The 12915-nt window shown below is 47.0% G+C and overlaps 2 protein-coding genes across 14 annotated transcripts in view; one reads left to right on the top strand and one right to left on the bottom strand.

The window, feature by feature from the left end:
* The window catches only part of KANSL3 (KAT8 regulatory NSL complex subunit 3), a 31068-nt gene extending 18200 nt beyond the window's left edge, over positions 1-12868 (bottom strand). For 4 of the 13 annotated variants that reach the window (XM_083629295.1, XM_083629296.1, XM_083629304.1 and 1 more), the window contains exons 1-12: positions 11958-12083; positions 10992-11276; positions 9686-9856; positions 8658-8748; positions 8216-8401; positions 7057-7188; positions 6300-6416; positions 5049-5150; positions 4825-4896; positions 2813-2887; positions 2405-2562; positions 715-778 (exon numbers count right to left, since the gene is read on the bottom strand). In XM_083629295.1, coding sequence (XP_083485421.1) covers positions 715-778; positions 2405-2562; positions 2813-2887; positions 4825-4896; positions 5049-5150; positions 6300-6416; positions 7057-7188; positions 8216-8401; positions 8658-8748; positions 9686-9856; positions 10992-11209 — 1386 coding nt within the window. In that variant the 5' untranslated portion in view covers positions 11210-11276; positions 11958-12083. Of the gene's footprint in view, positions 1-714; positions 779-2404; positions 2563-2812; positions 2888-4824; positions 4897-5048; positions 5151-6299; positions 6417-7056; positions 7189-8215; positions 8402-8657; positions 8749-9685; positions 9857-10991; positions 11277-11953; positions 12084-12498 lie in introns of those variants that run through there. The other 9 variants (XM_083629298.1, XM_083629306.1, XM_083629300.1 and 6 more) reach the window with 7 other exon arrangements.
* The window catches only part of STAMBP (STAM binding protein), a 116608-nt gene that overhangs the window by 68950 nt on the left and 34743 nt on the right, over positions 1-12915 (top strand). The gene's annotated exons all lie outside the window — the stretch shown is intronic.

Raw genomic sequence — 12915 nt, 5'->3', positions numbered from 1 at the left:
AGCATTTCCTGCCCAGGCACAGCTTTGTTGCCAGCCTGTGACACCCTTGGCTCCCTCCCAGCAGTGGTGACTCTTGTCTCAAGTGAGCACAATTGCTTCTGGATAGGTTCAAGTGTTTCTCTTGCAACTGACAAGGGACGAAGAGACAAGGGTTTGAGAACCTTTGGATTCTGCCCATCAAGACCCAAGAGTAGACTGGGCAGGACCTGAAATGCGGAAGTGTGGCTAGATGCATCAGGTGAGGGCTTACACTGTGCCTACACCACTATGAGTAGTCCCACTGAACTTAATGGGCATGACTAACAGGTGAATAAATTCCAATGAGTCTACTCTGAATAGGACTGAGTTGAATAAAATCACAGAATTGTCGAGTTGGAAGGTACCCTTCCAGGGTCATCCAGTCCAACCCCCAGTAATGCAGGAATCCCTGGCAGAGGGCCATTGAATCTGTTTAAAAACCTCCAACGGAGGAGAGTCCACCACCTTCCAAGGTAGCCCATTCCACTGTTGAAACTACCCTCTATGTTTTGGACCACAGCTCCCATCAGTCCCAGTACCATATAGCAATACTGGCTGCAGCTGATGGGAGCTGTAGTCCAAAACATCTGGATGACATCAGGTTAGGGTTGGCTTTTTGCCAAAATTATTTAGCGCAGAGAAGTGATTAGGACCTCATAATTTATGTCATGTACTGGAGTAGGGAGATCTGTTTACCTGTATACACCTGTCCACCATGCTCTGAGTCAGGCCTTCTGATTTCTTTTTGGCTTTGCTAATCCTATTATTAAAAAAAACAGAAAACCTGTCAAAGCACACACTTCCTTTTATTTCCTTCTCCTTCCCAGTCAGAAAGCTGATAGTAGCAGATGACCCCTGAAGGTCAATCTGGTATTACCGATGTTTTTGTCAACTTTGGACAAACTTACCTGCTCTGGATTTACATGGAATCAAGGCTGACTTGACTTAACTGACTAGAAGCGACACTTGCTTTTCACCAAATACAAACAGCAAGAACGCTGATTAAATTTACTGGCAAATGCCAGGGGACTAAGCTAGCCTGTCCACTATGAACTGCACACCCCATTGTTCAAACTGATGTTCACATTCTGTGCCCCCATTTTCTTGTGTACCTTAGCGTCCTAACTTATGGCAGTGAATTATGGGCAGATGCTTTTCGTACAGAAAGTTCCAGGTCCAGTCTCTGGCATCTCCAGCTAAGGGGTGCTTGAACGACACTGGCAGATGGATGGAGGGACTTATCAGTCTGACTCAGTGTTAAGGCAGCTTCATGTGTGTGTTGGTGTCGTTTCAAAGTTTAAATCAAGACATACGTGCCAACTCCTAGGTGCAGAGCTCCCTTTGACCCCCCACAGAATATTTGAGGGGGTTGGGCTACCCAAAGTTGCTGGGCATTGCCACTCAAATGGTGTGCATGCGCCATTTCATGTGACTGATTATGCGCAATAGGGCTTACCTCCCCGCCCCCAGCATTTTATTCAAGTTGACACTCCTGAATCCAGATTTCTTTGGGTTTCTCTGCAGCAGGGATGGAGAAACCTCCAGCTTTGGGGGAGGGGAAATGGGGGCACTCAAAGCTTTTCACCACACTCTTTCCCCAGCCCACAGCCCTTGCTGGTCCTACTTTGCACCTTTCTTGAGAGTTTGCACCTCTGGACTCTGATAATGCCTTCTGCTGGCCTAGATGAAGGATAGAGAGGAGTATCTGCGTATAGGCTACTGTGCAAAGGTAAGATTTAGATTCCTTGCTCTACTTATTTTTGCCTCTGGCTCTGTCCACCAACTGGCATACAGCCCCCAAAGATTGCCCAGAAAAGAGAGTGGTCCATGAGCTGAAAAAATTTCCCCAAACCCACTCTAAGAACATGAAGAACCTGCTGGGTCAGAGCACTGGCCCACCTAGTCCAGCCTCCTGTTCTCACAGTGGCCACCCAGATCCCTGAGGGAAACCCGCAAGCAGCACTGGAGCACAAGCACATTCTCCCCATTTTGGGTTTCCAGGAACGGGTATTCAGAAGCATTGTTGCCTCCAACTATGGAGGCAGAGCATAGCCATCGTAGCTAGTAGCGACCGACAGCCCACTCCTCCATTAATTTGTCTAACCCACTTTTAAGGCCATTCAGGTAGGTGGCCATCACTGACTCCTTGGAGGGGGGAACAAGTTCCGGAGTTTTATTCATTATTTATTTATTTAACAAAATTTATACACTGCTTGATTGTAAAAAACCAAACTTCAAAGTGGTTTACAAAAGTGGTTTAAAACCTCTAAGCAGGAAGCAGTTTTAACTTTGCAGGTCAACATACAGTTTCCCTACCAAGGTTCTTTTTTCAACAAAGAACCTCATGGCCTAGATCTAACAATAAACTTGCCCTGGCTGAACACACCTCAGATTATCATCAGCTCCTCCAACCACAACTAGGCTGTTCTCAGCTCGAAGCTTCTCCCGGAAATCTTCCATGGCTTCACTATTGCACTGAAGGGAGTTCTGACCAATCACAAAAAGAACTGGAGTCTTCATGTCCAGAAGTGGGTCATCAACATCCTGTCGCGGAAAACAACACATCTCTTAGTTTTAGAAGTGATAAGAAAGGTACACTTTGCTACTGCTGCTGCTGGGCAGAATGCAAGAGCAGCCTTCATATCTGCTACATATTTTTAAAGTAGGGAACCAACATGCAAAGCATTCCTGGTATGTTGTTGGTAATGTAGCCAAAAAGCAATCCACTCCTCACGCCATGCTGTAAAACCAGTTTATTAGCTGACAATTTCAAATTTAGCAATTTCATGCTTACCCCTCTGGGCCCATCCACAGTTAAGAGAGGGAACCCAAGACACACAACAGCACTGACATCCTCCATCACTGAAACCTAGACATGGAAACAAAGGGGTCACATTTCTATAACTACTACAGGATATGTTTAGCCTGGTAAATAAAAAACTGAGAGGAGATATGACAGCCATCTTCAAATATCTCAAGGGTTGCCACATGGAGCTTGTTTTCTCCGGCTCCAGAGGGTACGACCCAAACCAATGGCTTCAAGAACTTTCTGAGGGCAAGAGCTGTTCAACAGTGGAACAGACTCCCTCGGAATGCGGTGGAGTCTCCTTCCCTGGAGGTGTTTAAGCAGAGGTTGGATGGCCACCTGCCATGTATGAACTAGTTGAGATTCCTGCATTACAGGGGGTTGGACTAGATGACCCTCGGGTTCCAAACCAACTCTACAATTCTTTTACTCTATGACTATGTAGCTCAACTGGCAATCCATGTCCAGTAGTCAGGAAAGATGATTCTGTGGCTAATCTGTTACAGTTGTATTTGCTTTTCAAGTACAACAAAGAATAAAACCAGACTTTTCCTTTCTAATGCATGTGCTTATTCTTTCCAAAATGCAGAGTCAGTACAGTACACTTAGAATCTTTAAGTATATCTGCACTATACATTTAAAGCCCTGTTATGCCCCCAAAGAATCCTGTGAACTGCGGTTTGTTAAGGATGCCGAGTTGTTAGGAGACCCCCATTCTCCTCACAGAGCTACAATTCTCAGAGTGGTTTAGCAGTTAGTTCCTCTTCCAAGAAACCCTGGAAGTGTAGCTTGCATCGTTAGAGGAGCTTGCTTAGACTAACACAGCTTTCCCAAATCTGATGGTCTCCAGACGTTTTGAGCTGCATCCAAGGGTACTAAAGGAGCTTGTGGCTGTAATCTTGAAGCCTTTGAGAATTCATGGAGAACAGGTGACGTCCCTGCAGATTGGAAGCAGGTAATTGTTGTCCCCATCTTCAAAAAGGGGAGGGGGAAGGAGACACAGGTAATTACTGACCAGTGAGCTTGACACTGATGTTAGAATTCCTGCTCCGTGATTGCAGTCATGGGATTTTTGTCTATCACATGACGGTGTATGTTTTGATTCCACAAAGTGGGAAGTGATGGAGACAGGATGTTTGTGTTACTGTGTCCCGTGAAGTGGGACTATTGTCCTTTGTTTTTCCCCTTTGCTGTCTGATGCTAGAGAGAGAGGGGGCCATGTTGCAGTGCTCTGTGTGTGTTTATTTATTTTTATTTTTTTTAATGTATTTTTATTCAAGATTTTCTTGATTTACAAAGGTATGTGCAATGTCTCTCTCTTGTATTCCTCCCCCATGTAACATTTTTTTTTTTACAAATCGGTTTCATTTCTTGAGACATTAGGAAGAATAGGGGGAAAGAGGTGAAGGGGGGAAGATGAGTGGGGGTGGGGTAGGGTGATGTTTCTATTTTACTTAATATATGTGGGGTTTTGTGTCAGCTCCATGAGTGTTTATATGTAAATAAAGTAGATTAGCCAAAATGCTGAGTTGCTGAGGTCTGTTATGCAAACTGCGAACGCTCTCTGTGGATTCCTAAGTGTTCTAGTGTCTGTTGGCATCGGTCGCTGTAATATTTGGGCTGAAGAAAGCTTTTGAAGCTCCTGAACGATCAGGAGGGAGAGAACATGCCAGTCGGGCATGTGTCTCTGCTAGGGTCCTACTCGAGTGTAGGACAAGCTCCTGACAATCAATACCCTTCCAACTCTACAATTCTGATTCTACGATGATTCTCATCAAGCCCTGCTAGGACAACCAAGCTGTGCTGCCTGGGGCTGATGTGTGCCGCTGTCCTAAGCAGTTGGAGGGTATCAGGTTGGGGAAAGCTGGGGAGCAGAATACTTTCAGGACCTATGCCTTGGTTTTCCTTCTGGATTTTACTCTGCACGTACCACACTGCTGCAATTTCCTGCAGTAAACTAGTATAGTAATACTGGAGGTATAGACAAGAGAGCGACATACATGACAGGCCACCAGAGCTCCTGTGTTCCAGCCAATGAGGATTACTGGTTTGTGAGAGAAATGGTTGTGAATCTGGAAAAGAAAGGGAAGACGGGAAATTCAAAAGTTAAGTAATTTCCAAACTGGAAGCCACGCATATCCAAATGAAAAGTTTTGGATTTATAGAAGCTCGAGGGAAGTTCAACACTACTACTTCGATTTACTACTACTACTCCTGTACCCACCTCCATAACTTTGCCTCTCACAGCACCGATCATGTGCTCCAGGCATTGCAACACTCCAACACCACTGCCGTTATTCATTAAATGGGTAGCAACAGGGATCACCTGCAAGACAAGCAAAGACAATCAAATTAAATAGCAATTCCATCACATTCCAAGTTATATTGCAACCAAAAGTTACACCTGTGAATTTCATTGGAGGGGAAAAACACAAAGATCTGGGACTCTGCAAACTGTTGAGTTTGTAAATATCTGGAGTGTCTTACTCCACCTCAATATGGTTCTAGCTTTTTATATCGTGTTGGGCTGAATCCCCCAAACCATACCAGACATTTCTTGCTGATGTGGGATTAGAAATACCCTACAAAACTGTGGAATTGGAAGAGACTCTAAAAGTTATCTATTTCAACTCCCCTGCAATGCAGCAACCACAGCTAAAGAATCCATGACAGATTGGCCATCCAACCTCTGCTTAAAAACGTCCAATGAAGAGCGGTCCACCACCTTCTTCGGAAGCCCAGTCCACTGTCAAAAGGGTTCTTACCATCAGAAAGTTATTCTTAATGTTAAGTCAGAATTTTCTTTCTTGCCATTTGAAGCCATTGTTTTGGATCCTACCCTCTGGAGCAGCAGAAAACAAGCTTGCTCCATCTTCCATGTGACAGTGACAGCCCTTGAGATATTTGAAGATGACTATCTCCTCTCAGTCTTCTCTTTTGCAGGCTAAACATGCCAACTCCCTCAACTGCTCCTTATCAGGCTTGGTTTCCAGGCTCTTTATCATCTTGGCCACCACCTTCTGCACATTCTGGCTTTTCAATATCCTTCTCAGACTGTGGTGCTCAGAACTGGGCATAGTATTCAAGGTGGGGTCTTACTAAGGTAGACTAGAGTGGTACTATTACTTCCCTTGTTCTGGATACTATACTACTGTTGACGCAGCCTAGAATTGCATTAGCATTTTTTGCTGCTGTATCACACTGTTGACATGAAGCCCAGAAGTGTCCCCCATTCACCTGTTACCTGCCCAGGGTATTTCCCAGTACTTCCACTTTCATGTGTGCCTGATCTTCCTCTCCCGCAAATGGTTATTCTACACTTGCTTTCCATCTAAATCCAATCCAAGAAGGGAATGCGAGTCTACAGGAGTCTGTGGGGTCCCTGCAACTGCGCTGAAGGCAGGGGTGGGGTGGGGAGGGAGGGGACATAGCTTGCTGTAGGAGAATGAGAACAGGGTGGTGAAGAGACACAAACCTTTCCCAAGCAAGAGAGCTGTGACTGCCAGAATCGATGCCGCCGAGAAGTGGGAAACATTGAATTGGAGGGTCCAGAAGATGCCAACAGGATGAGGGGAGAACCAGGCAACTTGCTCTTGGGAAAACAAACAAAGCCAAGAGGTTAAAAAAAAGCTGCTTCTCAAAGAGGCTCCAGCCCCTTCAACAACCACGTCTCCAAACACGGTTGCTCTGCTGAGATACAGTTTAAGTCTTGACAACCAAAGCTGTCTTCAGTCAAGGGAAGACATTCTGTACTGCCTTTGGGATTTTAAAACCACCAGCCTTTTCCCAATTTAGCAGCTAAATATATCTGCTGCCCTCCCCCAACTGACTAATTCAGAGGGGAACAAGCAATGGCCTTTTTAAACCTCAATTTTTATCTCTGTTATCTGCTAGCTCCCAGCCACCTCCATTTCCACGTGTCTGCTCTCTTCCTTCTCCTGGCAAAAGCCCACTGCAACAGAGTGCCCTCTCAGCTCATCTCATTATCTAAGCCAAGGTTTGGCTTAATGTGTTGTCTGAACTTTGTATTGTGACTAAAGCTCTCTCCTCGCTAACCACAAGCTATAGCCAAGAATAAGGACCAGGGAGGAACAAAGTGGCTGATAGCTGCATTCCGGGAGCTGGCATGTTTGCATGTGAACCTGCTCTTAAAATAAAAATGAAAAACAGCAGCAGCACAGAAATAAAACCCAGGACCCCCTCCTCTTCCTGATGGCCCACAAAACACTTACTGGTTTGTTATGTGAAAGGACACCTATGGCTGGATCCCATGGTCGCTTCAGCAAGAGGGAGAGGGCCTCAGCTCCTGCCGCTCCTGTCTTCGCAGTCGAGGACAACAGCATCCGATCGATGAGGATGGGAATCTGAAACACATTGATAAGCATGTGATGGAACTCTAGAACACAGACATTCACTCTGCATAGTGACAGGAAGACATTGGGACTCTATAGCTGGTTCACTATTATTAGTACATCAATGGTTAAGGGCTGCCAAATAGGGGTGGCGGATGACGACTAGAGACCTCCTGAAGCAAAAAGGCTCTCTAGCTTCCACTTCCCTTATAAAGGATAACAGCTGAGAGATTTATACATGAGTAGCTTATACATGAGTATTACTCCCAAACAAACACAGAAAGTCAAACCTACAGTATCTTAAAGGAGAGATTTGTGTTCGCTCTTTTCCTAGCACTTAAGTAGCATTAACCTGAAAGGTCAGCATTCATTTATAATTAGAATTATATGGAATTCAAATTGTGGTATAGTATGATCACGACTTGCATGGGGGTTACGTTTCACAGACGAAGTGTACATGCAAAAATGTGCATACTCAAACCACACTCTTGGAACGTCCCCCATGGAACCATGCTTGCCTTCCAAGCTCTCTACTTTGCTTACCAGGCTCTGGAATGCTTAAGTGGGAACTCGGACAGTACCAAGACATCTTATGAAAGCATCCTAGAGTCCAGTAAGCAAGGCTTCTTTTTGTGCCAGGTTTTCTGTCCAATTAATTTGTGGGATTTCAACCTACTGCCTTTCAACCACACAAGGCTGAAATTATGCAGATTAATTGCATACACAATGCAGTCGTACTGTACAATAAAATACAATATGTAAGAAATAAAAGCAACAAAAGCAGTGTTTCAAAACCAGGCAACATCTAGCACAGCACATTACAATAGCCCCAACAAACAGAAAAAGGATAAAGTGGTCCACTAAGACCTTCAGAAAATGTCAAGTGGTTAGGAGGGGGAGTTTGGGAACCGCTGGTTTATAAGGAAAAGAGGTGGCACCTTCTTTTAAGTAGAATGCTTTGCCTAAAGAAGAAACATGGAAAGAAGGATTAAAAAGTGTTGGGGGGGGACCCCTTCCCCAACACATCATGTTCACTCACCTTTCCTTTAAGAGTCTGCAGGGCATCTAGGTAAGCAGCCAGCATAGGCAAACTAAGGGTTTCCACCAGCGTCGAGTGAAGCCACTGGATCAGCTTGGTATCCCAGCTGATGCTTGCCAAAGCCTGACGGACACGCCGGGCACATTTGTCCACTGCTATCCTCCTGAGCACCGGTTCGTTGCAAGCCTGTTGGAAAACAGAGGAGAAGGACCCAAAGTGAGGTTGCATAACAAAGTGTGCTGACTGCAGAACAAAGCAGCAGTGACAAAGCCTGGAGTTACAATGCCTATGTCTCAGATGTCAAAGTAGAGATGAGACCTTCCTGACTTCATGGGACAAAACACAGAGGTACAAACGGCACCAAGCATTTAATAAAACGGGCAACCTGTCAGAGGGACTAGAAGCTCAGAAGAGGGCAGAGCAAGAGCAATGCTATTCTTACCCCTTCATTGGCTAACCGGGCCAGCCTGTCAGACTGTAAAGCTTTGAGGATTTTATTGAACAGCTTATTCTGGGCTATTGTCCAGCCAGATCTGCAAAGGAAAAAATCAGGTTAGCAAAATTCAAGGTCAGCCTGAGGGCAGAATTCTCACATGCAAATCATGGGCAGAACCACAAGCAAAAGTAGGTGGAGCAGTTCACACAAATATGACTTTTGTAGAAAAGGACAGTTTCTAGATACATTTGAACACACCTCTCTGTTCTCAATCTGGGCAGTCAAAACACATTATGAGAGTTCAAAAAGACATTTCAGCCAGGCAAAAGCCACCAAGGAGGTTATGCAGTAGGGCAGTGAGGGTGTGGCCTGGGGGAGTCCCAAGGGCCAGCTAGAGAGTCTTGGAGGGCCACCTTCAGCCCCCCAGAGCCTAAAGTTCCTCACCCCTGCTCATGTTAAACAAAACTGCAGCTGGAGGCACCCAAAGAGTACTGATTGTGGCCTAGATCAGATGGAAGAGGAAACCATGGTTTGATGCTACAAGAATGGGCAATTGTGAGCCCTGGACTCACCCACTCCCCTGCATTCTCTCCTCTTTTACCTGCCAAAAATGGAGATCAGAAGCCTGTGTTCTTAAACTAACCAGAGTTTCCTGTGGCATGTCTATAACTACAGTTGGCAAGAATAAGCCAGGACTGAACCACAATCTAAATAAGCCACAGATTTCATTCACTGATGTGATATCCAGGCAGGAAATCATCCTGTATGAAGCAGTTGCAAGTTAACCACAAAAACGTTTGGCAAACACACATGCACTCTCCCAAGGCCCGCTGCTAACCCAAATGTCTACACACACCTTGCAACAATGATCTACATTCACTACCCAAGGATTTTGGAATTAAAGCCGACTTGCAGAACCCTGAACACTGCCTAGTCCCAAATGATCTCCAGGCTCAAAAAGCGAAAAAAAAGAAAAAAGGAAATGGCACCACCAAAGCATAAAACAATATTCTGTCCACTCCCCAATTTATTACCTGTTCATATGCTCCTCCCAGTCATCAGGTGGAGGTGGCGTATCAGTGTCTGTGCGGGCAAATATCACATGGCGCTCACACTCATTCATCACAGTGCGGGCTTTCTGGTTGTCGTAGAGTGGCACAGGTGTGGGAGTCACTGTTTCCACATCAATGGGAACATCTGCCTCACTGAAAGCAGACAAGGCAAGGACATGTCATGGAACAGAGCAATCAGCCTCCGTTTCCCACCCCATAAAAGCTATATGTACCTGCAATACAAAGGATCACATTGAGCAAAAAGGGAGCTCTGGATAAATGGGTAAAAGTAAAGGGACCCCTGATCGTTAGGTCCAGTCGTGGCCGACTCTGGGGTTGCGGCACTCATCTCACTTTATTGGCCGAGGGAGCTGGCGTACAGCTTCCGGGTCATGTGGCCAGCATGACTAAGCCACTTCTGGCGAACCAGAGCAGCGCACGGAAACACCGTTTACCTTCCTGCCGGAGCGGTACCTATTTGTCTACTTGCATTTTGACACGCTTTCAAACTGCTAGGTTGGCAGGAGGGATAAATGGGTAAGCTGGGGTAAATGGGAAGCTGAATCAGAACAATAGTCTTGCTAGCTCAGCTTTGTCTACATTAGTTGACAGTGCATCTCCAGGATTTCAGACGGGGAGTCTTCCCCAGCACTCCCTGGAGATGATGCCTGATGACGGTTATTTCTTGCCAGGGATGGCCCTTCCCATTTCACCTGAGGCAAAATAGTTAGGTGCTGTCCTGTGCATGCTATGCACCCCCTTTACCATCTCTACGAAAGCCTTGCTTAGCAATGTTATGCAGCTGTGGCTTCCAGCGAAATCTCACTAGAACTCAGAAGCTGCCACAGCTGCTTCTCCTCACTTCTTCAGTGGCAAGCCAGGGCGGCCCATGGATGAGCCCCTTGGATTCTGCTACCTAAGGCAGCAGCTTCAGTCTACCTCATGGATGGGCCAGCCCTGTGACTGGGCCCTTCAGCAGGCAAAAGCCGGCATTCTACTACAGTTGTACCTTGGAAGTCAAACAGAATCTGTTCCGGAAGTCCGTTCGACTTCCAAAACATTCGAAAACCAAATCATGGCTTCTGATTGGCTGCAGGAAGTTCCTGGGCTATGCCCCATCTCCTGGTCCAGCATAAGTGTTGGTGCCACTGCTCAACCTTTTAGCTTAGTTTGAAAGAAGCACATGCAATCCTCAGAAGAAGGGGAGCAAATAATGCAATTACAGATACCTACACACAAAATATCCCTAATGTCACTCTCACATAAGAGTAAAACAAGTGAAACTCACATGGCGTTGCTATCTTGGTGTCTCTTGGGAGTGACGAACAGCAGACGAGTGGGACGGGCATTGCTGGCATCAGGGTGGGCGCTCCATGGCTTGGCATAGCTGTGGTCCAAGAAGACCAGGTCTAGTTCTCTCTCATGGACCGACAGCTGAAAAAGCAGAGAGGTCCCCATCCTCCGTGCCGAGGTTTGGAAGTCTCGCTCAGTGCCTCGGTAAGACATGTCTAGGTTGTATGTCTCTGCCACTAGAACTGGCACAATAAAATCTTACGGCTCCACATTCTTGCTGCTAGGGAAGAATAAAGAAAGAGTAAACAGTCTGAAATAATCTGCTTCTTACCCATGTTAAGCACACGTTCAGCCATCAAATGAAAACAACAATGTGCATACAGAGCCAATGCCCCCATTTTGCTCAGTTACTCCAATCGAGTCATTATCTCCATGACCTATGAATCAGGCACAAAAATCAACACAAAACAATACATCATAAAACTGATGCAATAAAAAACCCCAACCATATGCAGAGTTTTGTGTGTATCTGTTTATGTGCATATTTCTAGGGAGGGAGTCCGTGCCTTTCACCAGATTCTCCAAGGGGCCTGTGCTCAGACTAGGTTAAGAACCACTGGGTCAAAGTATGACCCAGGTTAAAATCTCTGATTATTCTCGAAGTTCAATGGATGATATGGGGCCAGTAATTTGCTTTCAGCCCAACCTACCTCAGAGGGTTGTACCTAAAAATTATAGGATTACCCCGCCGCTCTCTCCAACCTCTGGCCAAGGCCACTGAAGCCGCTCAGAAACACCCAAGTTCGAAGAGCAGCAGCAAAAAGAACCCCTGAGCATGTGCAAAGCGCCCAGAGAGTCTTCTGCCCCCCCCCCGCCAAATCTGGAGCTTCCGTCAGAAATGAGCGCTTGACATCAGAACCTCTTTCTGGACCCAGAGAAGGAGCAGCTATTCCTCACCCACCTCCGGCCAGAGAAAAAACGCGAGGGGGCTCAAGGCCGGACCGAAGCCCCGGACCCTCTCGCCAGAATCCGGCCAGGCCTCAGCCCTCGGGCGCAGTTGCGCATGCGCGGCGCTCTCTCCTCTCCGGAGCCGCCCGCGACTTCGGAAGGGAAGGGAGAGAAGGAAAACCCGGCCGGCGGATCCCGCGCTGAGTCGGGGGAGCCTCCCTTTGGTCTGGAGGACGATGCCCGGCACCCGGAACGCGCACGGCTGGGGCGGCCTCTTGGCCCCGCTGGTGAAGAAGGGACTGCGATTTGCAGGCGCCAGGGATCTATATGCAACCGTTGCTGCTGGTTTTGTTCAGGAGATCCCTGCAGAGAAGCGAAAGGCATGAATCACAGAATGGTCGAGTTGGAATGAACCCCGAGGGTCCCAACCCCCTGCAATGCAGGAATCAAAGCATGCATGCCCGGTGGCCACCCAGCCTCTTCTTAAAAACCTCCCAGGGAGGCAAGTCCACCACATGCCGAGGGAGTCCATTCTACTGTCCAACAGCTCCTACCGCCAGAAAGTTCTTCCTGGTGTTTAGTCGGAATCGCCTTTCTTGAAACTTGAAGCCACGGGTCCAGGTCCAGCCTCCAGAGCAGGAGGAAGCAAGCAGGTCCCCTCTTCCATGGGACAGTCCTTGAGATAGTTGAAGTTCTCCCCTCAGCCTTCGCCTTTGCAGGCTAACCATGCCAACTCCCTCGACTCGTCTTCCTCATGGATTCCAAACGCGGGCTCGCTGCTTTCTTTCTCGGCCTGACTCGGGACCCCCTTCCCAGATGAACCGAGTCCGAGAGGAAGGTGATTCTCGAAGCCAAATAACACCAGGGAGGGGGAAAGCGACGTTTCTTCTCTGTCCTGCGCACGAGCACCATTCACACATTGATACTCCCGGCGGAGAGGGAAAGGCGCAGTTCTCCTAACTAGCCTGCAG

The sequence above is a fragment of the Podarcis filfolensis genome, assembly GCF_964270895.1.
Source record: "Podarcis filfolensis genome assembly, chromosome: 8".
Taxonomy (NCBI): Eukaryota; Metazoa; Chordata; class Lepidosauria; order Squamata; family Lacertidae; genus Podarcis; species Podarcis filfolensis.
Note: the sequence above shows the minus strand (reverse complement) of the source record. Positions and strands in the feature narration are given on the sequence as shown.